General features: G+C 38.4%; 1 protein-coding gene and 1 long non-coding RNA gene across 6 annotated transcripts; one reads left to right on the top strand and one right to left on the bottom strand.

The window, feature by feature from the left end:
* Positions 1-5,410: 5,410 nt before the first annotated feature.
* Positions 5,411-7,922, bottom strand: LOC135204504 (uncharacterized). The gene is made up of 4 exons (XR_010312258.1): positions 7,609-7,922; positions 7,355-7,504; positions 6,506-6,691; positions 5,411-6,201 (listed from the first exon to the last, which is right to left on the bottom strand). It is a non-coding gene; the product is annotated as an uncharacterized LOC135204504 (long non-coding RNA).
* A 2,994-nt stretch (positions 7,923-10,916) lies between these two features.
* LOC135204873 (L-threonine 3-dehydrogenase, mitochondrial-like) lies at positions 10,917-21,876 on the top strand. Of its 5 annotated transcripts, none has more exons than XM_064235099.1 (10): positions 10,917-10,935; positions 11,855-12,147; positions 14,572-14,738; positions 14,879-14,992; positions 15,331-15,466; positions 19,881-20,043; positions 20,244-20,358; positions 20,524-20,629; positions 20,957-21,117; positions 21,518-21,876. In XM_064235099.1, exons 2-10 carry the CDS (start codon positions 12,143-12,145, stop codon positions 21,646-21,648), a joined length of 1,098 nt encoding a protein of 365 aa, XP_064091169.1. In that variant the 5' UTR covers positions 10,917-10,935; positions 11,855-12,142; the 3' UTR covers positions 21,649-21,876. The 5 variants fall into 5 exon arrangements, with proteins under 5 accessions (XP_064091169.1, XP_064091168.1, XP_064091166.1 ...); XM_064235098.1 differs by having other exon boundaries at positions 10,923-11,035; XM_064235096.1 differs by lacking the exon at positions 10,917-10,935 and adding an exon at positions 10,940-11,067.
* The last annotated feature ends 945 nt before the right edge of the window (positions 21,877-22,821 follow it).

The following is a 22,821-nucleotide window of genomic DNA, read 5'->3' on the forward strand; positions in this document are numbered from 1 at the left end:
TCGCGCAATTGCATTTTTTTTCTTTTTCTTTTTCTTGCTGTCTTGTTTTTTTTTGCAATTTGGTGGCGGAATGCTTTTTACATTTTTTTTCTCTCTCTTTTATTTCCTTCTACTGTTTTTTTTCTTATTATGCATAAATCTGCGGCGTTTTGGCGTGAGATTTCGGGGTTAATATTTTACGTGAGTGGCTGAAATACATACAGCAAATTTTTGTTTTAGCTGAGAAACGTGATGATAAACATGTGATTATTCCTGTGATGATATTTGGGGCTGAATTTTTGGGGTTTAACGAGCCGAATAGATGACATTGGGGTTTTATATAATTCTGGTAATGTCGTGGGGAGTTAAGATTTAACGACAAAGTTTTTTTTTGGGGGGGGATGATTTTTTTGTTTTTGTGTGGGGTTATTAATTAAATGGAGGAAATATTTTTATCACTGGATGGTGTTATTATTAAGATTGGTGATTTATATATATTATATTATATATTATATATATATATATATATATATATATATATATCTATATATATATATATATATATTTTATTATATATATTATATATATACTATATATATAGGTATCCATAAGGAGCTGGCATTATCTTTTGGGGGGTGACTTTTTTTGGTGGTATATAATTATGGAATTGTGAGTTTACCTTAGTTTTTTATCCCGAATAGGTGATAATTTTTATATAATTGGGCAGTATCGTTTGGGAGAGTTATGTCTTCGAGATAATTTTGGAGCACCTTGGTCGTGTCCTGGAGATAGTTTTGTGCAATGTGCTGATGTGGTTTCAGTATAGAGCATTTTCTTTTAGAATCATAAGGGTTTCTGGTGTTGCGAGTCTGACTAGACAAATCTGTAGTGCGGTTCGAAGCACCTGAGGTGTTCACAGGTGGATTTTTTGCTAATGTTGCTGTAATGAATCCGGTTGCAGATTTTTCCCTTTGGAGTTGATTACTCGGGGATTTGCACTATTCTTGTAGATGTTGATTATGGCATTCCACGGGAATGTATCATGTAAGGGGATTCTTTTCAGGTCGTTTCTGATCGATGGGATTGCTGCGGTAGCAAATTCCGTAACGGTACACATTCCGTTTTGGGAAAGATATTGAATTATATATATGTTTATTTTTCTCTTATGTGTGCTGTGTAATGGGGAAAGTTCACTTATTATTGTTGTTATTATCTTATTTTTTCCCTTTTTCTTTTTTTTTCTTTTCTTACAAGAGATGTTGTAATGGGGGTTAAGCTCTAAATAGCATTCCTATTTTAGATAGGAGATATAATTTGTTAGGGTATGCAAGTTAGATAGAAGGGGTGTTCGGCATTATATTTTATGGAGGTTAGTTATATAAACCATTAAAGGGGTTTTTGCTGTTAGACTTTATGGATTCTCTTTTGATAGCGTGTTTGTCAGATATGGGATTATTTGTGAGGATTCAGTGGGTTAAGATTATATTTTGTTTAGCAACGAATTTTTAATACTTGATTAGTAGATTGAGTATACTAATTAACGACGGATTTGTGGGGTAAAGCAAGACTTTATTTATTTTATGACCATGTAGACCTTTTAAATATGGACACAAAGACTTCAGAGAATTCCCAACTCTATGTGATCATGGCGATGGAAATGACTTCGTTCTACAGTACCAGAGGTCGAGTCAAGTCTGCACACAAATGGCGTTTTTGTGGACTGCCTTTGCAAAGGATGAGATGTCTTCGATATATCGTCTCAGGATACGTTCTGGGATAAATCGGGAGTCTACAATCTTCGATGAGGCGGGTGCGAGTAGCACTTGCATAGAAGTCACAGGATATTTCCTTGACAACAGGTTGGTGACCACGTTTCCTTCAGTAGAAAACGTCGAATCTACAGTTTCGCGACAAGAGGGTGTTGGATACACTCACGAGGGTTGCAGATGCTGAATAATGGCGCGTGCTGAGTTGTTTCAAGTTGCTTTATGCACTCGACCTGCGTCTACAACTATTCGTCGAGTTCTGCTTACCTTAGTGACAAGGATGAGCCTTTCTTTAGTGACCGTTACACTATACCAATATTAATGATCATGTTAGTTGCTATACTGATCACAATTTGTGCACTAGGAGTTCTTAAACTTTTGTGCATTCAACGAAGCACAAGGGCTCCAGCAACGGAGGTAGCCCTAAGTCATGTGGTAAATTGATACATTGTGCATTAGTTACTGATGTGGTGTGCGACAGGAGTGCACAGAGGACATAGGTGGCTAAGCCATCTTGCAAGTGTGTAATGTTAGTGAATCAAATATCATGTCTTGCTTGGAGACAGGCTGAACTGTAAGGGCAGCTTACTTGAGTGAAGGAATTTGGGTACGTAAGCGTTCTAACCGAGAGATCGCTCGTCTTGTCGTCAAACATGTACATTCGTTTGTATGGATGTTACAGGTCTAATAGACCAGGGCATTTGCGAGAGTCACATTCCTTTTGGTGCGATCAAAGAGGTCAGGTGGTACACGTCAGGTGTCGGGATAGAAAACCCCTATCATAAAGGTATGAAACATATTTTGTAAGACTTAGAAAACCGTTACCTTTGAAAAGAGAGAGAAGTATGATATACATTCTTTACTTAGTTACTTTGAAAAGAGAGTGATGTGTGAAGTGTATCTTTTATCCATTGTTATCTTTATTACAGATGGGTTATATTCCATGGTACTAGAGACGGGAATCTCTAACCTGACTAATATAATGAACTTATTGACATTTTGGGTCTGGGAGTGAATTCTTAGTCAGGATGGTAGAATGTTAACTTACTAGTTTTCTTTATGGGCAGATTTGGGTTTTTGTCATTATGACTTGTTAATCATTTTGTTCTATCTTATATTCAACTGCTTTTGGATAATAAATAGTATAATTTTATACGTTCACGAGATCTTAATAGCCTCAACAACCATGGTTTGCAGAAAGCGGGCACCATTGACAACAGGTAAGTGTTTCCAATTTGTGTAGTTTTAATAAAAGGGGGAAATAATATATATATATATATATATATATATATATATATATATATATATATATATATATATATATATATAAATATATCATATATATATATAATATATATATATATATATATATATATATAGTATATATATATATATATGTATATATATATATATATATATATATATATATATATATATATATAGTTATATATATATATGACATTGCATTATTATTTCAATAGTTACAGGCTAATAATAATAATAATAATGTTCTAAAGGGTCCACAATAATACAAAGTGTAAAAAGTCCGTGTATAATTTTGAAGACTTTACAGGAAGCTTTCGAACCCTTCCCTGGGTTCAGCTTCAGTCCAAATGAACAATAAGTTACAAGTACAGAGGTAAATTTAAAAAACAAGAGTCGTTGAAGACGTTGACAACGGTCGTTAACTCGTTAAATTTACCTCTGTACTTGTCGTAACTTATTGTTCATTTGGACTGAAGATGAACCCAGGGAAGGGTTCGAAAGCTTTCTGTAAAGTCTTCAAAATTATACACGGACTTTTCACACATTGTATTATTGTGGACCCTTTAGAACATTATATATACTCTCGTGATAGAGAGTTTTTCCCTAATAATAATAATAAATAATAATAATAATAATAATAATAATAATAATAATAAAATAATAATAATAATAATATCACTAAGGTGAAGACAATCAATTAAGAGCAAGATTAGAATTTCACAGCTAGCCAAGCACAGGGTAACAGAAAAGTGGGGGTCATGGAAACACGTTGGCAGGGGAGATGGAATGCTTACCGGAGCGGGTTCATGGTACAAGCATAAACAAAGTTCAGGAAGATGTAGCGAATGCAGACCCACAAAACAAACAGCACGTATTCCCAAATCCTTTGGTAAATGCAAAAGGCTACTCACCAACACTTACAGAAGAGCACTGTTTGCAGTCTTTGGAACTGGCTGAAACCACGACAATTTAGTATGAGTGGCCCTCTGGAACTGCGTGGATTCCTGAATTCCCTATTGCGACACCCTGCTAACCAAGAACGTCTTTTTTTAGGCGAGGGGGCCCCTCGGTACACAGGAGAATTTAATTGTTCTATCACGAACGTCCCCTTGGCCTCCTTCCTCACCGCCGAAGAATCTCAATATCATTTTTCTTCCATTTTACCGGTTTTAGTCGTCAATTCCCATTCCAACCTCGTTAATTAAAAAACTCTGCGTTACCTTCAGCGGTGACCCTCCCGCATAATGGACTGGGACACCTTCGAGCGAGGTTATTATATATTTTTCTTATATCGTTCTTAATAGAGTTTCGCCCGGAGCACACTCTGTGGTATATACGGGTTAGGAGGGGTTAAGATTAAGCTGTCATGCACACGACGTGAAAGGGTTAATCAAGTGGACTGGAAAAGGTTTGTTTATGAGTATGGTATATATTATACATATGTATGTAAAAATTGTAATTAAGGACAGGAATGTCTGGAGATCCAGGCTAATTCCTTGATTACTTCCCACCGGGGAATAAATTAAACAAAGTGCTGTAAAGTAAACATATATATATATATATATATATATATATATATATATATTACATATATATATATATATATATATATATATATATATATATATATATATATATATATATATATATTTATATATATATATATATATATATATATATATATATATATATATAGATATATATATATATATATATATATATACTTACACAACAGGAGGACGACTCTAATCTTAATCTAATATAATAATAAAAATAATAACAATAATAATAATAATAATAACTAATAACTAATAATAATAATAATAATAATAATAATAATCCAGTCAGCTCAGCCTAGACGTATAATTAAAAGCACCTACAATATTTCCATTAATTTTCGAGCCGTTTGTCAAATGGTTTCAATCACTCTGTAACAGCCAAAATCCATTTAAAACCCGTAATTGAGACGTGCAAAACTCATTTGCAATTATGCCATTAAAAAAACACTCACGTGAGCCATTCTATGAGAACTTGGAACCGGTCACCCCTTCCTCCATTCCGGTTTGAATTGATTGGAATTTATTCCCAAAATGAACGAAAACTTTCCGCATCTTTCGTTCGCTTCGTGGGCGTCGCTGTGACGTCATCGCTTTGTCGCCACGCGGCACTTTGGAAAAATTACTCTTTTCGTATTTTAACGAATTTCGTGACGATTCTGACGGATTTGTGCGTCTCTGATGATTGGTCTAACAAACGAGAAGTATTTCAGTGAAGATAGATGTTTGTGAACGTCTTGAATTAGCGTAAATGCTGCAAAAAAACATGGATAAACATATGCACAAACACACATTAAAGCCGTTGATTTGAAGGAAATAAATGAGACGCTGCAAGTTGGTAATACCGGAAGTTACTTATTTATATTAATTTTATTTTCCATTTAAATCTGACAAATACAATGAACAGAAATGAATATGGTGAAAAAGTTACAATATAATTTTTACAGATTCAATAAATATCAATGAGAAATTAAAAGAATTTGAGATATTTAACAAGAATATTTAAAAAAAAAAGTTAGTTTCGTCCTGAGTTACGATAATTCATTAAAATTTTGGAGTCAAATGTAATTCTCTCTCTCTCTCTCTCTCTCTCTCTCTCTCTCTCTCTCTCTCCTCTCTCTCTCTCAAGTTCCTTTATATTAATCTGCAGTTTTTAATGTTTTTCTTTATAATAATAATTATAAGCTCCTTTATACACAATTAAAGCAAAACACAGCACACATAGGCCTACAAATTAAGCCACTTCAATACAATAAAGGTCTAGTTAAGGATACTATCATTAATACTCAGCGTCCCAGCCCTCCCCTATCAAACACAGGCCTAAAAATTAAGCCACCTCAAGACAATACAGGCCTAATTCAGGACACTGTCAGGCAACCAGCCATCTTCCACCAGGCACCCCTGCGCGCCTTAGTACAGGTAGGCCTGGCATACGAAGAAGGACTCCGTGGTTGGAGCGATACTCTGAAGGGTGCTGTACGCTATCTGGAGGAAAGGCTGGTCTAGGAAACTTCCGACATAGATCCCGCTAGTCGGGTTGGCCCAGCCATAGGTCGACTCCTGGAAGGGCGTTCCGTCATCCCAGATCTCTCCGCCGTTGTTGGTCCTGCGTAGACCCACCATGACAGGTTTAGCTGCCGAAAGGGTTAAGGTTTTTAAGAACACCGTGATTGGTCAAGATTTACCTAATTGGCAACTCACGCCTTCTGTTTATCATTCAAGGGTCACTCAGAATACCCTCCAAAAATCATGGCTTCTAGGCTTACAACAGACTACACCCTGATGCCTGAGAGGACGCAAACATTTCTATTTAATTTTCTGAATGTATTATGGAGACCTGGCAGCTACTGAATCTAAGTTAATGAAATCTAATTGAATTTATAGTAAGATTCAAGAGCAATTCCCATTTCTTTGGAATGAATTCAGAAAAAAACTAACCTATCTTCGCCATGAGCACCATGACCCGTTCCGTCTCATCCTTGTTGATAAAAACAGCCAGACGGAATCCAGGCAGGCGCTTGCAGAAGGACTCGGCACCAGGGAAGGTCAGGCGCTTATTTGGGACGGCGTAGATGTCCTTCGCCCGGGAGAAGGTGTACACGTCAATATTCTCTGGCAGTCGCTCTGAAAAGGGTAGGTCTACAGTATTTATATTTGTATATATATGACTGGTAAAAATGTTCTGTTACAACAGAATTTCATCTAATAAAAGGAGCCTATAAAAATGCTAAAATATAGAAAGTAAGTACTATATTTCAGGGATAGATTCAGCCTTGATCAAACAAAGCCAGGTAATGAACATCTCAAAGGGCACATGTGATTCAGATGTCATGGATAAAATCTTCCTTCAACCAACGCTGAAGAGGATTAAAGAAGAATTATCAGTGGGGCTGACTTAGTAAAATAGCTACCTGTGGATGGATCTCTTAGTTTAAATACCAACTTTTCTGTAATTTTTCTCATTCATTACCTGCCTGAAGAGAGAGACAGCAGTCTCTGAAATATAGTACTTACTTTCTATTATATTTTTGGTGTTTTTATGGGTTCCTTTTATTAAATTTATATATATCAATACATAAACCGTAGGCGATATACAGATATTCATAACTGAACCAAGAGCTATGATGCAGCGACAAACAGTCATCTTAGTAGACCTATCGTCATCGACGAGTTGACTCCTCTGATTGATCGCGACCACTCGGGGTTTCCGTCGTGGACATCGGCGAGTCACAAGTCCTGAGCAGCCGTCAGAACGAGCAAGCACCTCAACAACTGAAGCAAACTCACCGTGGAAAACGAAGTAAGTAGCATTAATATCTGCCATCAGCTGCGTCGGCAAGCTCTCTGAAAAAGTGCAGTCGACAGTCCCGTCCAGTCTGGGCGTGCTCGACACAGCCGCACACCACGTCGTGAACCAGCATTCAAGTTTGCAATGACCTGTAGATAGATAGATAGATAGACAGAGTGACAGAGGAATAAAGAATAATCCTAAGATGCACCGGTACGCAACAAACGACAAGAATACGTCGGGAAAAACTCACAGATGCTCGGTTTCTGGCGAGTCATGTTTCCGGCAACGATCGAAGTCCCGCGCACCACAAAAGCCGGCCCGTGGGCAGAGCTGGTGAGGAGATGGGTAGTGTAATTGTGGAAGCTCTCGCTCAAGAGATGGCTAGGTACTGACATGCCTGGCATTATCATCAGAGGTATGCTGGATAGCTGGACCGTCGGGGCAGAGGACCCTATGGCACTTCCTTGGTGCAAGATCACCGCGAGTACGAAGGCGATCTTCGAGGACTCCCCGAGCTTATTCATCATAGATCTGTGAAGGTTTTGCATAGGTTAAGCGAAGGTAGAGGAATCGATCTACCTGAAAATTCAAAGTAATAAAGTCCTGGATTATTATAACTCCATTCTCTCTCTCTCTCTCTTCTTTACAGTCTTGGATGCCAGTTCCGTCGGCGTCTTGTCCCAAAATAGCCATTAGATTATTTCAAACGAATAAAAATAAATTATTTTATGATTAAAACTCCACAAATGTTGACTTAAACAAATACAAACTGCTAACTAAAATGTATTTAGTTTGAGCAAACTAACAAATGATGTTTAGTTGTTACAATCGACCTGAAATTATTTTGTTCAAACGAATTAATGTTAAAATGTGTCGTAAATTCCTACTAAAAAGTGTTACAGGTTAAAAAAAAATCAGTCCAAAAAGTGCCAAAACACGAAATGTTAACCTCAGAGGAAGCCACAATTCTAACAAGTTAAAATGTTAAGAAAAGGGTTGACAACTCACAAATCTTACTGTTTTAATCCACAACGAAGTGCAGCCGAACTGATCTCCAGAATTCGTCTGCCTGGCTAATAAGTGTCATCCCTCCCCTGCACCAGAAGACGCGGAAACCGTTGCCATGGCAACCAAGGTTTGTTTACATTTTAATGACTTCGTTTTTACGAATGCTGTTTAGTTTTATGGCGTTATTTGTTGTTTTATTTGCGTTAGTTCGTGGGTATTTAGAGAAGTTTAGTTATTGGTTCTTGTTAAAATATTTATGTATGTACGTGTGTAAGTATACATACAACACACGAATATTCCTAAATATACGTGTGAATATATAAGAACGTAGCCTCAACTATCGACGAAACCTTCCTTCAAGAGACAAAGGAAGACTCTATTATATTCTCCTAAGCGCTTTAAACACTTAGGAAATAGAAGGCTAATCGTTGTCCATTATCATAAATCAAGACCCTCCCCTTTTGTGTGGCCTCTGGAACAGGGATTACTTCAGATATTTATGTCGTCTGATGAAAGAACAGACGAACAAAAGATTCGAGTTGCCATTGAACAAAATATCTATACTATATACATCCAGGGAAATAGTCCATACGATTAGTGAGCAAGCACTTCATTGATTACGAATTCTCTTAAAAGGAAGAGAAAGTGGGGGCGTGATATTATGAGGATATAACGCTTAAAAACAACATCTTGATAAGAGATTTTTAGGTTTTTTCCAACATTCTATCGGCCTAACAGGACGATCTCGTCGTCGAATTTGGCTCTCACTTAGGACAAATACCATTCTACCTTTTTAAAGATAGATAGAGAGAGAGAGAGAGAGAGAAACTCGTTTTCAGGAATATCAATAACCATCGCTTGCGGGTATTTGCTTTTTTTGGGGAGAATTGATGCGTCTGTCTTCAAGGAGACAATGAATCGGAATGACTGGTTACACATTAGTCTAAACTGACTACAGTAAGGAAATGGGGCTTAAGTGAATAACAATCATACATTATCATCGTACACTGAGCTCTGAGTGTAAAATTCCAAATGCTGCGATTGATGTCCTGTAATGAAAGGTTTTGTAAAATAGATGTGAACTGGCCATTCTCCAGAAAACTCTAGACTAAAACCAGCATTACTAGACTAAAATTCCATATAGATCAGGACCTATTATCTATCTATCCTGGTATAACATTACTATACACACCTACACACTTGCTCTACACTTCCACACACCTATTTTCCCCGTGTGTAACACACTAGACCATCGGTGACCAAATATATCAGTCCTGACAACGTGCGATTGTACGTCTTTTAAAATTAGACGCCGCGGACGTCTAACTTAAAAACTTAAACCTTTTGCCCAATTCCTTCGGGGCAGACGGGCACTTTTATGGCCCAGGAAGTGCATTAGGGCCCAACCTGGCTTCGGGGTTTATGGCCCATCTTGTGCCCAAGGGCCATGTGGGTATGTAGAGTATGTAGAAGCAAAGGATATGTAGTTTCACGTAGTCTCTATGTGGCAGCTCGGGTTGGTAGTACTACGTAGCCTGGGATAAAGGACTGGCAGGTAAAAGTAGCCTCATATCTGTGTACAGAATACAGGTGAGGGCGTCTGCATACAGAATACAGGTGAATCATCAACCTATCCTCGCTAGTGAGATGCCCAGAATCGATCCTCGGGGAGGGGGTGGGGGCAAGAACTGAAAGCAATTTCACGAAAAATTTATTGCTGGCAGTCATTTGACCCAAGCAAGGGATTGTATAGAATGTGGTGGTTCGCATTAAGAGGGACTTGGGGCTAACAGTCCCCCACCTCATGATGCACCTGCTATCTCTCTCTCTCTCTCTCAAACACACCCAACAACCCACAAATTCGAGGAACAACTGCTTAAGTTAACGTGGACGCTCTCAAGTTTCAAAGACTACTTGTCAGCGTCTTTCCTGTCCTCCTTCCCCGCTTGGGGGATCGAAACCGTGGCCTCCCTGAATGAGAATCGAACGTACGACGGTACGATCATTGCCCTACGAAGACCAGGAGACAGACAAGAGACAGACCGGCAGAGTAAGATGGAGGAAAATCCAGGGTCTGGGGAAGACGAGATTGCATGGCCTCGTGACAAGGAGTAACCTTGACCAACGGAAGGAGAGGAAGGTGAATGAACTGATAAATCAATAATAATAATAATAATAATAATAATAATAATAATAATAGTAAATCATTTTGAAAACTTCCAGTTTAAACAGTGCACAAAAACTTGTTTGTGATGATGGCCATTGTTTGATTCGTTTATGCACAATCAGTGTACGTGTGTGTGTGTGTGTGTGTGTGAATGTGTATTTCTGTCTCTGCGTGCTTGCGTAAGTGTGTGTGTGTCAACAAGTTTATTACTAAAACGTCTATTCTATCAAAGACCATAAATTATGTTAAGCCATGAAGCCTCGTATCAGTAACTCAGTGATAGGTACCCATTTTTTTTTCACAAAATAAGAAAAAATCTTGGTCAAACCAGTCAACTGTGTACCTGCCCCAAGGGGCAAGCCGTGGAAAGACCAGGGCAGTGGCAGGGAGGGGACTGGTATGGTGAGGGTACTGCTACTTTGCCAAGAAAGATTTGCCCCATGCCAAACTGTACCTATACCTCTAGTCGTCTGGCGCTGGGCTCAAGAGAGCACCACCAGTAGTAGGCCTGGCCAGTTGTGTGTGACAGAGCGTGTGGGTATCTTTGAAAGTGCCCAAGGAGCTATAGGACGTAGTATGCCCATAGGGACGGACCAGCGTCGCTGGGTATTTTGTGGCAGTTTTCAGTAGTTGGATCTCTGAGATGTGTCTCTGGTCTAGCGTCAGAAATATTGACCTCAGCTCTTTCAGTGTGATCAAGTCCAGATGGGCTTGAATTTGGTGTTGCAAAAGGGTTTTTTTGTGGGGGGGAGGGGGACTTTAGGGGCCGTAGTGTGAAAAAGTACTTTTGAAAGTTAGTGTGAAGTGTGAAGTCGAACCACCTGGCTTCTGATATACAGATCAGGGTGTGTCTGAGGTTAAATTTGCAACATATATTTTTTGGAAAAAGGAACTTTTTGGAAAATCGACACATTTTTTTATTAGAATTGTGAGAAAAATTTTACGTTTTTCTTCTTCGGCAAAAACAAAAGTGAGTTTCGACAATTTTACAGAAATCAAAAATGAATTTTGTTAGTGTCAGAAAAAATGGGTTAATCCAGACTTTTTTGGGGGGAGGATCATTGCAAAAATGTCATGACGTTTTTGTGACAATACTGAAAAAAAAAAAAGTTTTAAAAATAGAAAAATCTTTGAACTTGGACGAATTATAAGAGAATAACTACATCTGATTTTTTTTTTTTTTTTTACCGATTTTGAGAAAGTGTCTTTTGTTTTAGGCAGATTTCTGAAGATTTCGTGAAATTTCTTCAACTTCCGCCAGAAACGACCACACTTTTGACGACCGTCTGCCGAAAATAACCAATTATATTTACCTTTTCAGGAGAAACAAACAAGCAAACAAAAACGATTAAACCTTAGTAAACTGTGAAGAAAAAACTAAGGACTTTCACTCACAAATAGAAAAATAAACTTGAACTTCGACGAAAGGGAAGTATTATTCCCTAAAGGAAAAAATTTATAATCTAAGAGTTGACCCTGTGGTTGAACACTTGTACTACACTAGCTTGCATTTGACATTTCCTTCGACAAAACAGCTGTTTTGGTTGTTGAGTTCATTCACAGTTCTCAGTCGGCTGAAGACCCAGTTTATTCTGTAAAACTGAAGACAATGAGGTAAGTTTTATTCCATGATCGGTGCTTTTTTTTGTCTCTCTCTCTCTCTCTGTGTTGGGGGGAGGGGGGAGAGGAGGCAGGATATGACGTCAACCTACATCATTCATTATCTGAAATCCTTCCAGAATTTATGACACTTCAAATCTGCAATACTAAAAATAAGGATTTACACCATTGATAACCACCTCTCTCTCTCTCTTTTATAACTCTGTTTGTGGTGATCACCTGATCACTGGAAAATCCCTGCGTCCATTCTGGGGTTTACTCCGAGGTTCAGTCACGCCCTTAGGGAGAATTACAGATATTACATTCCACCTGGGCTTCTAGGGTCACACCACCACCCTTCCCCAACCCCTCCGAAGGCCCAGGAACAGACAGGTGTCAAGACGTGTAATTTTGATAATTACAGGGCCTGGGGCGGATTCTGTAATGGCGTTCCTAAGGCTGATATCTGGCAACTCATCTGCTGCCAGAATTGCCAGATATGTCTATATTGGCAAGAAATCGCCTGAAAGTATTGGCTTTCTTTTTCCTGTTTTATTTACTTATTTATCGTTATTCTATAATTCATTCTTCCATTGAAATAAATTAGTGGCCATTTATATGTTATTAATTTGTCTGTTATTCAGTTTGTTTGTTATTGAATTTAAATCAGAATAATTCAAACATTGAATCATTGACAGTGAGTTTATTAACATAGTTGCCAATTATGTCCTACCATCATAATGTTAACGACAATTTCTTGATAACTGCGGCTTTCTAGGGGTGAGATCGCGAGCCTCACGCCCCCCCATAACGCCACATACCCAAGTCGTTCAGTCCTAGTTGGGAAATGAACCCGGGTACTCTCTCTCTCTCTCAGGTGGGTACAGTGCCCTGACCGTTGGGTACAATTTGCAAGGATTAGACAGTTTTTGCAAGTCGTGCTTGTAAGGGAGAGGGTCCTCTTCAAATCTGTCTGAGAGAGAGAGAGAGAGAAGCAGATAAATATGAAAATGAATGAAAAAATTGCACGAGAGAGAGAGAGAGAGAATTTCTCTGGTAAAAAGCTTGTAGAGAGAGAGAGAGAGAGAGAGAGAATTTCTCTGAAAAAAAAGTTTGTTGAGAGAGAGAATTTCTCTGGAAAAATGTTGAGAGAGAGAGAGAGAGAGAGAGAGAGAGAGAGAGATTCCTTAAAGCCCTTTTTTAAACAGATCTCGAAAAAAAAAATGCCCTGAAAAAAAACCAATAGTGACCTGGGGTCACATACCGTCATTATTTCCCTCTGCATTCTTATACCTCTTTTTAGTCTTTATCATTCATATAATACTTCCTTTATTATCATTCTTTTTCAGTCATTCCTTCCCCCCAAAAGCCACGTGGTACCAACCAACCAAGCCTGGCCGCTGGGGCAAAGCCCAGATTAAAAGATGGGTGCGGTAGTACCCTAGTAGTATACCCTCCTTTTTGGCACCGAATCTTTAACGTTCCCGGCCTACTTGGCACTTCCCCCTGGCACCTCTGGCAAGTTCCCTTGGCACTCGACCCGTAACCTGGCATTGGGAGGATTAATGTGTGTGTGCTGTGTATTCGAACTTATATATATATATAAGACAAATAAAAAAATTGATTCATTTACGAAGTTTCTGAAAGTGAAAGGTTGATTAAGGATTGCACACAGGTCAAATGACTGGGTGTATACGTATGCCTTAGTCATGCAGTGCTCCAGGGTATGAGTGAAGAGATGAGAAAGGAATGAGAGAAAGTGATGAATAATAATAATAATAAAAAAGTAAGACTAAAGGATGGTACAAAAAAATGGTTTAAGATTAGAATGAATGTTGGGGGTATTCTAAGGTCGGTTATCTGAATGTCTGAAATATAGAGAATGGAAAGAATGAATGAGGAATGTTTGAGAATAACGAAAGGGGGATATGATTGAATTTTCGATAATTCTGGGAACACGAGAGAAGTTGGAATAGATTAAGAAATTGATCATATGCGAATGGTTACTTTGGTAAACAAAAAATCAATATTGTTGATTATCAAAATAAACTATTTTGACTAACAAACAAATAATCAAAAGGTAACTGCTATATTGAAAGACTTCAACTCTCTCTCTCTCTCTCTCTCTCTCGTGTGGTGTAAGTGGTATTCAGTCAACTGCAGCAGGTTGCAACCATTACAGGAGAAGGGCTTGTTAGGCCTTGCAACCTCATCCCAAAAACTTGTTCTTTGAATAAAGGTGATTATGCCGTGTGACATGAATGCAAACGTAGATGACAGAGAGATATCATAGGCCTGGCGTTTGGGAAAGAGGAGAGGGTGGTTGTGCTGAGAGATTTGAATACAAAAGTGACAAAATGGAAGATGTATTCTTTTGTTAGTTTCTTGTGTCTGTTTCCTGACCTTTGGACTTGACGTCAAAACTGCTTTTCCTTCCAGGCCTAAAATAATCTCCAGTTTCCTCCAGTCCGCCCTGGGAAGGTGCTCAAACTGGAAAGGTCACGTCGGCAGCCTGGCTTGCAATGCGGGGAGGGTTGGCACCACCGGCCATCCCGTGCGGCACTGCCATACGATCAACGGAGATCCTCCCAGAATTCTCATTACGGGTAAGATGGAAGTTTGTGTCCGAGTAACAAAATAGTTTGTGAGAATCATCACATCATTGCTTGTCGTAGGTTTCGCCGGTGCACGGCGCTGTTGCACATACCAGAATAGAAGGTGTCAAACTTCCCTTTCTCTCACGCAGGAGGCCTCGGGCAGCTGGGCACAGGGCTGGCCAAGCTGCTCCGCTCGAAGTACGGAGTCGAAAATGTCATCCTGTCCGACATCGTGAAACCTTCAAAGGAAGTCGTGAGCCAGGGTATGTAAGTTGGCTCGGAACTCTTGCGCCATTTCCATTAATATCTCACCGAACCTGTCAAAATACTCAAAGACGCCCTTTCTGGCAATGAACTTATCTGGCTATCAGATGCGTTGACGCGCGTATGACGTTGAAGGGTTAATAGTTCTTGGGCATTGCCAGAGATATCTAGTCTAAATGGGGGTCTTTGATCCTGAGCCAAGAGACATTATGGGTGGGTGAATGAGTAAGGTGTGACCTCAAATTCTATTAACCAAACCTCCATAACTTGTTGCATAATTGAGACATAGGCGTAAATCTGTCAGCCACTCCTAACGTTATATAACCCCCCCTCACAGGACCGTACGTCTTTGCAAACATCCTGGACTTCAAATGCTTGCAGGAGATTGTGGTCACCTACAGAATAGATTGGCTGATCCACTTCTCTGCCCTGCTATCAGCCATCGGCGAGCAAAACGTACCACTCGCTATCAGGTAAGCGTACGGGCCATTCTCTTTGGGAAGTCCAGGGGACGAGTTGTAAGAAACACTGCAATAAACATGCCCTGGTTCCTGGTTCTTAAGCGCTTACTCCACAAACACAGTTGCGGGCACACTACACTGTTTATGAGGGTGCAAAGCTTTATTCCCTCAATTGTTTACTTTACTCATTATTTAGTTTAACTTTATTTTACTTCAAAATGTTTTTTTTTTTTTCAATTCATCTCTATAATCCCTTTTTGCAACAAAATTAACCCCGAAAAATTACATATTTCAAAATTAGATACAATCCAATAGTTCTACTTTACTTTTAACCCAACTCCCTTTCATTTCTTCTTCTTTATAAGTGAGCCAGAGCCGTGCTACTTAGCTTTGACATCCATCGCTTTCCAGGTTAACAACATTCTTAATTTTGAGGGCTATCCTTATATATTCTCCCAGTTTTCTGTTAGGGGATATCAGTGTCCCTAAATTTATGTCCTGATCTGTATTTTGTAACGATTTACACATGAGCCCTACGACCCACTGTTTACGTATGTGTTGCATCCTCGTCCTTTAGTACTTACGTTCCAAGACGACAGGTTGGTAATTCACGTACTTTATTCGGGTATATCCATTACAAGTACTATGCAGAGCCATGCTTCTTCTAACGTCACGGTGCGTGGATGGCGGGAGGGCGGGAGGCATATTTCCCAAGTCTGGTAGAATTTAGGGATGGGGAAAATTTGGACCAATCAAAGCGCGTGGAGCTGATCCTTGACGTCACAAGCCACGCCTTTTAGCTACACTCGGTCCTATAGCCATTACTGTCAGTCACATTGTCGGAGATAAACTTCCCCATTTCACAATTTACGGATCGTATGACCTATAAATTTTAGTCAGATATCGAAAAATATAATGCAACACCAACTCAACAAACAATATATTCTTCAAATGAGATACACCGTGAAATATATAATGGGTTATTGGCTCCTCCTCTTGGTAATAGTGCTCAGTCCCTCTTAATTCCTGCTCACAAAATTGATATTTACTGCATAATATTTTCATGGCAAGTGGCTGTGGCTAATTTATATACTTGAACATGTGTGTTTAAAATCATTTAGAAAGAGTTGCGATAACGTATGAGATGAATAGAAAAAAACATACAAGATAATGAAATTGATGGTATGGTAAAAGTGATGGTATATGATCTGTAATTAGCACTTCAGGCTACAGACAGGAGGCCAGGAACTCGCAGCACTTCGAGTCCGACTCCCATGACCCATCAAGAATCTTGGACTTTGAAAGTGACGGTTTTAAAAGCATGGAGCATGGGACGTTTTTCAGGCGTTACTACCTGTTGTTTCAGGCTATAAAAAGGTATTATGTACAGATCTAAAATAATAATTGCCTTATGCTTAAAAGAAATGTGGAGGATACAGTTTTGATGACAAATTTACGTACTCCGTAGGGGGATAGTGTCACACATGTTCAAGTATACAATTTACACATGTTCAAGTATATAATTTATACCTCATGTGGTGCAATGTAGGCATTACTTAAGGTTCTTTGCAGCGTCCCTTCGGCGCCTCGCTGCAACTACTTTCATTCATTTTACTTTTATACCTCCGATCATATTCTCTTTCTTCCATCTTATTGTCCACCCTCTACCAACAATTGCTTCATAGTGCAACTGCTTTGAGGTTTTCCTCCTGTAACACCTTTCAAACCTTTTACTGTCAATATCCGTTTCAGCGCTGAATGGCCTTGTTGCCCCAGTGCTTGTCATAATGCCAAAAATCTATGTAAAAAAATATTATGCACTTAATTTAAGGCATACATTTGACTATTGAGTGTGAGCTTGGATGAAAATAGTCGTATACTCATATACTACCGTTATCCCTAGCTTTAATTGATACGTGTTGAATATTTGCATGAAATTTACTGTTGAAAGAGAGTTGGAAAAAAGTGTCGTCCATATTTACTTTAAAGCATATCGCAGTTCTAATAAATTTATACACCAATTCTGCTCTAGTTCAGCTTAGTAAAAAGTCTACTGTAACTCCGTAAAAAGGTAGTATTCTGTACTCCTATAATTGCTAAAAGTATTGCATACTAATGAAATACTCATTTTGATTCTTTGCACACAATGAATGACAGGTACGAAAGATTTGCTAAGAATATTAAATAAATTAAATAATCAGTGTTTTCTTTGTACACATTGAATTTTAAGCAAAAATCCCGTAAGGGCTTGCTAAAAATATTCAATACTGAATTTTATTGTCACTTTTTATTTGTTTATACACAATGTATGAACAGTAAAAAATCAAAAGCAAAAAAATTTCAATAAAAACTTTTTATATATTTGTACACAATGAATGACAAGGACCAATCAGGTAAGGACATCTGGAAGGTTTTATGAAAACGGAATCCACCTCAAAAAGGCATTTTTTTTACTACAGCTTATCAAATGCACCTTGAAAAACAACCGTATTCAGATTAGCTACTGACAGGATGAGTTTATCGCGTAACTATATTTGGTTACATCAGGCTAACTTATATCACCAAAACAACAATACCGTAGGTTTCCTTAAGGGCACATTAGCTCTTGAAATAATTTAATGAATGAAGCTGAAACTGTGTTCCTGTAAATAGTAGGGACTATATCAGTCTGATTCCTGTTCGTGGTCTAGTTATGACCAGTATATTGCTTTTACACAATGCACAGTAATGTGCATTACTGCGAAATAGAAATCCGTAGTGTAACCTACTCCCTCTCTCTATTTTCCCCTACAAACAGGTCAGATACCATCATTTTTACCATCTTATATATTGTTTGATTCATCTTGTGAGTTATCGCAACCCTTTATAAATGGCTTTAAACATGCATTTTCAGGTATATAATTTAGAAATTCGCGATGTGAAAATATTATTTACCAAGAGGGAGAAACCAATAACGCATAATATATTTCATGGTGTATCTCATTTGAATAATATATTGTTGTTAAATTAGTGTTGCATTATGTTTAGATATATCTGACTAAAATGTATACGTCACACAAGCCATAAGCTGTGAAATTGAGAAGAAAGTATTTCTTCGGTATCGTGACTGGCGGCAGTAATGGATATAGGACTGAGGAGAGAGCTAAAAGGCGTGGCTTGTGACGTCATGGATCAACTCCACGCGCTTTGATTGGTCCTAATTTTTCCCATCCCTAAACTCTTCCAGACTTGGGAAATATGCTGGCGGGAGATCGCCCAACAACAAAGCCCAGAAGATTCAACATAGTAGAATGAGAGAGTAGTGTTTCTCAATACATTACACTCCCCCTTTAGGTTAACACACACAAAAAAATAATAAATTTGTTCAATGAGCCTCCTAGGTTTCTTACTTACTCTGGTAGATTTTCTTACAAATGCACCAGTATCACAATTACTGTTCTCTGATCCTACTATTTCTACATTGGGATTACAAATCATACCCGAGTTCTGAATAGGGCTATTTGTCTCTTCTAATCCTTGTACATTATGGGGAGAAGAAACTACAGGAACATAAGGAATCATTATATCTTTTAATAGGGACTGTTCATCATTTACTCTAGTATTATACATTTCTCTCTAAATAACTGTGATAGGTGACGCTTCCAAGTCAAAATACCATTAACATCTACAGAAACTAAATAATTCCCTTCACCAGGAACCTTGATAATCTTAGCTTCCTCCCATTCTGGTCCTTTACCAAAATTCCTGGCATATACTGCATCACCATCTCTGAATTTAGACTCATGAACATAAAACTTATCTCCTTGTTTAGGCATTATAACGTCTAATGGATCCTTAAATTTCCTTCCAAATATTAATTCAGCTGGGGAGCAGCCAGCAGAAGACTGTATGTACTGTATGTCTATAAGTATACAAAAAATTTTGCCATTCTCGTTTTTACAGGCAAATTACAATCAAACTTTTTGAAATTACTTTTGAATATTCGTACATCCCGTTCTGCAAGCCCATTTGTACTTGGATTATATGGTGCTCCTGAACAATGTCTAACACCATTTTTCTGAAAGAAATTCTGAGTCTCCCTAGACATAAAACAAGTTGCATTATCAGATACAATTGTGTCAGGGATACCATAATTAGCAAAACATGACCTTAAACATTGTATGGTATCCTCTGAAGTTATATTCTTACAAGCATAGACATCAATAAATTTAGAAAAGGACTCAATAATAATCAAATATTGCATGTTATCAATGGGTCCACGATAATCTACATGCAAGCGGAACCAAGGTCTATCTACTGACGGCCAAGATAAAGATGAAATGGCCTTATGTTTGAGATTTGTTATACATAATGCACAGTTAGAAGTTATTTGTTCAAAATCTTAGTCCATGTTGGGCCAATAAACAAAAGATCTTCTCTTTTCCAGGGTGAATATCGAAGGTCTCCACAACATCATGGAGCTGAGCAAACAGTACAACCTCCGCGTCTTCGTCCCCTCCACGATTGGCGCCTTCGGACCAACCTCCCCCAGGAACCCAACGCCTAACCTCACCATCCAGAGGCCCAGGACTATCTATGGCGTGTCTAAGGTGAGTTGCGGTAGCACCCTCCCCAAGTGCTGTTTACAAACAGCAAGAATCTCCAGATCTCCAGAAACCCCAAACGACCACAAATCTTAACATTTTGAATGAGTGCCTGTCTTTAGATTTGATTATCTATCTCTATATTCCTTTCAGTTCATCTCATTTTCTGTCTAGTGAGCTATTGAGTGAATGAATTGCGTCCACAGGTACACGGGGAACTCCTCGGTGAATATTACAACCACAGGTTCGGCTTGGATTTCCGCTGCCTGAGATTCCCAGGGGTGATATCTTCGGACACCCAGCCGGGTGGAGGAACGACAGGTGAGAGAGAGAGAGAGAGCCTAGCTGGCACCTCTCATATAAATTGGGACTAAATGTATTTGATGTCCATGTGGGTATTTTTCTCGTATATTTGCCCTTGAGTTAATGTCTCTTTGAAATGAACTGCTTAAAGGTTCTGATTACCCGACTCCTGGTCAATTTCAGATTACGCTGTACAGATCTTCCACGACGCCATCCAGGGAAGGCACTTCGAGTGCTACCTCAGGCCCAACTCTCGACTGCCTATGATGTACATCGATGATTGCCTAAGGTAATATACGGGATGAAGGTTTTATGTATCAGTCTCATTTCTACCTGAAAATTGTCCTTAAAATCGTGGTCAATGTGTGATGCATAGGTCCGGTAGGGTGTTACAAAGTCATTTTAGGGGCGTGCAAAAGAGAGATCGTAAATATGTGGGCTTTATTTTTCATCTTGGTGGAGCAGTGCAAAATGGTAGACCTGTGAATTTCCTACTTAATTCTGTTTGTTTGTATGGCGTTTTTACGTTGCATGGAACCAGTGGTCATTCAGCAACGGGACCACCAACGGCTTCACGTGACTTCCGAACCTTAACCCTTCTTTTGCTCCCCTTCAGAGCCCTGTGGGAGATGCTGGTGGCTCCCGAAGAACAACTGCAGTGTCGAACCTACAACGTCACAGCCATGAGCTTCTGCCCAGAGGAGATCGTGGCCGCCGTCAGGAACCACTTCCCAAATCTTCAGGTTTCGTACAAGCCAGACTCTAGACAGAACATTGGTAAGCAACCGTTCCTCCTTTCGAACTCCCATGCAGACATACGTCTGGAGCTTTGGAAAAATGTCTGGTTATACACTCCCAGTTCTAGTTCATTCTGATATGTTAGCAAAACCTCTGTTAAAGTTCCTGATGACTATTTTCTTGGTTCCTAGTGCCTAAGCGCTCACTCCACAAACACAGTTGCGGGCACAGTACATTGTTTATGAGGTGCAAAGCTTTAGTCCCTTATTTATGTTACTCCAAACTGTTTATGTTAACTCATCTCTATTATCCTTTTTCAACCAAATTAATCCCGATAAATTATAGATATTTCTAAATTAAATACAATCTAATATTTCTACTTTACTTTTAACCCTGTGGTTAATTTATCGCCCTCCTCCTCTTCTTCTTTTAATCGAAGCCGACACCTGGCCGGAAGTCTTCGACGACAGCGAGGCGAGGAACGACTGGGGGTGGCAACATTCGTACGACCTGGAAGCCATGTGCAATATCATGTTCGATAACCTGAGACGCCAGCATAACATGACCTAATAATATCTGCTGTACGGGTTCCTGGAAGATTGTAGAAGACTGTATACCACAGTGTATAGCTACAGCATTTCACAGCAGTGAATAGTCTTAAACAGCAGACCAAAATGAAAATATATATGTATCTGTTTAAACTCCTTGTTTTCATCCTTTTGTTGATTTTGCAAGTGTTGGGTACCGGATACCTCTTCTGTTTTGTCATTTATAGAGAAATAAAATTGATCGGGTTTTGTGGTTGTGTGTTCATTCATTCCTTCAGGACCACGGTAGCAATCATTTTCGTGAGAGCAAGGTCGTCTCCAGCAATGTCGCAAACAACGAAGAACGTAGATAATGACTACAATAACAGGAAATAAGATAAAACAAAATTATAATGTAATTGTATAATTGTCTAATTATATATGTTTGAAGTTCATAGTACTCTCATTTACATTGAACATTCGTTAAGGAAATTCCCTTACAACAAAGTAATTAGTATTTACTAAAAAAATTATTGAAAATGACGAAAAATCTAAGTTAAATTTTAATAAAGCTTCGCCTGTTATCAAACATAAATAAACCCGTATATTAAAGCCCAGTGCTTGCTGTTTATATTTACTTAATAATCACCCAGAAAAATAGTTTATTAGATAAAGGCAAAAGGAAAGAAAGAATATGGAGGAAAATAAGGGCAACAATAAGATATAAATAAAGAAGTGCCGTTAAAGATCTAACAGGATGTAGCTGATGTTTACTGGGATGCGTTCACTATTTTCTACTCATTTTTACTGAATTTTAGGTAGATTTATAAAACAAAATTACCATTCATATTAGATATTCAATTACTTATACTGTACTTAGATACATAATAACGCAAATTAAAGCAATAAATAACAAATAAAACTTATTTACGTAAAATAAAACAATTATTTACGTAAGATGGTATTTACTTGGATGCGTTCACTTCATTTAATACGGTAAATAGCGTTATTATTTATTTCTAAACAGGTTTCTATAGAAATATATCGTAAAATATTATATTGAATGTTAGTAATAAATTACTTATAATGTATCTAAATACATTATCAGGTAAAATAAAGCAATAAGTCACAAACATATATATTAGGTAAGGTGTTTATTAGGAGGCGTTCACTTTATAACTACGCGTGAGTTCGTGCTATTATTCCTTTTTTATTG

This window comes from Macrobrachium nipponense, chromosome 47 (assembly GCF_015104395.2).
Source record: "Macrobrachium nipponense isolate FS-2020 chromosome 47, ASM1510439v2, whole genome shotgun sequence".
Classification (NCBI taxonomy): Eukaryota; Metazoa; Arthropoda; class Malacostraca; order Decapoda; family Palaemonidae; genus Macrobrachium; species Macrobrachium nipponense.

What these genes read in the sequence shown, in the direction of transcription:
- LOC135204873 (XM_064235099.1), top strand. An exon ending in CTATCTATGGCGTGTCTAAG is followed by an intron (nt 20,044 to 20,243) that starts GTGAGTTGCGGT and finishes TTGCGTCCACAG; the next exon opens with GTACACGGGGAACTCCTCGG. An exon ending in AGACTCTAGACAGAACATTG is followed by an intron (nt 21,118 to 21,517) that starts GTAAGCAACCGT and finishes TTTTAATCGAAG; the next exon opens with CCGACACCTGGCCGGAAGTC.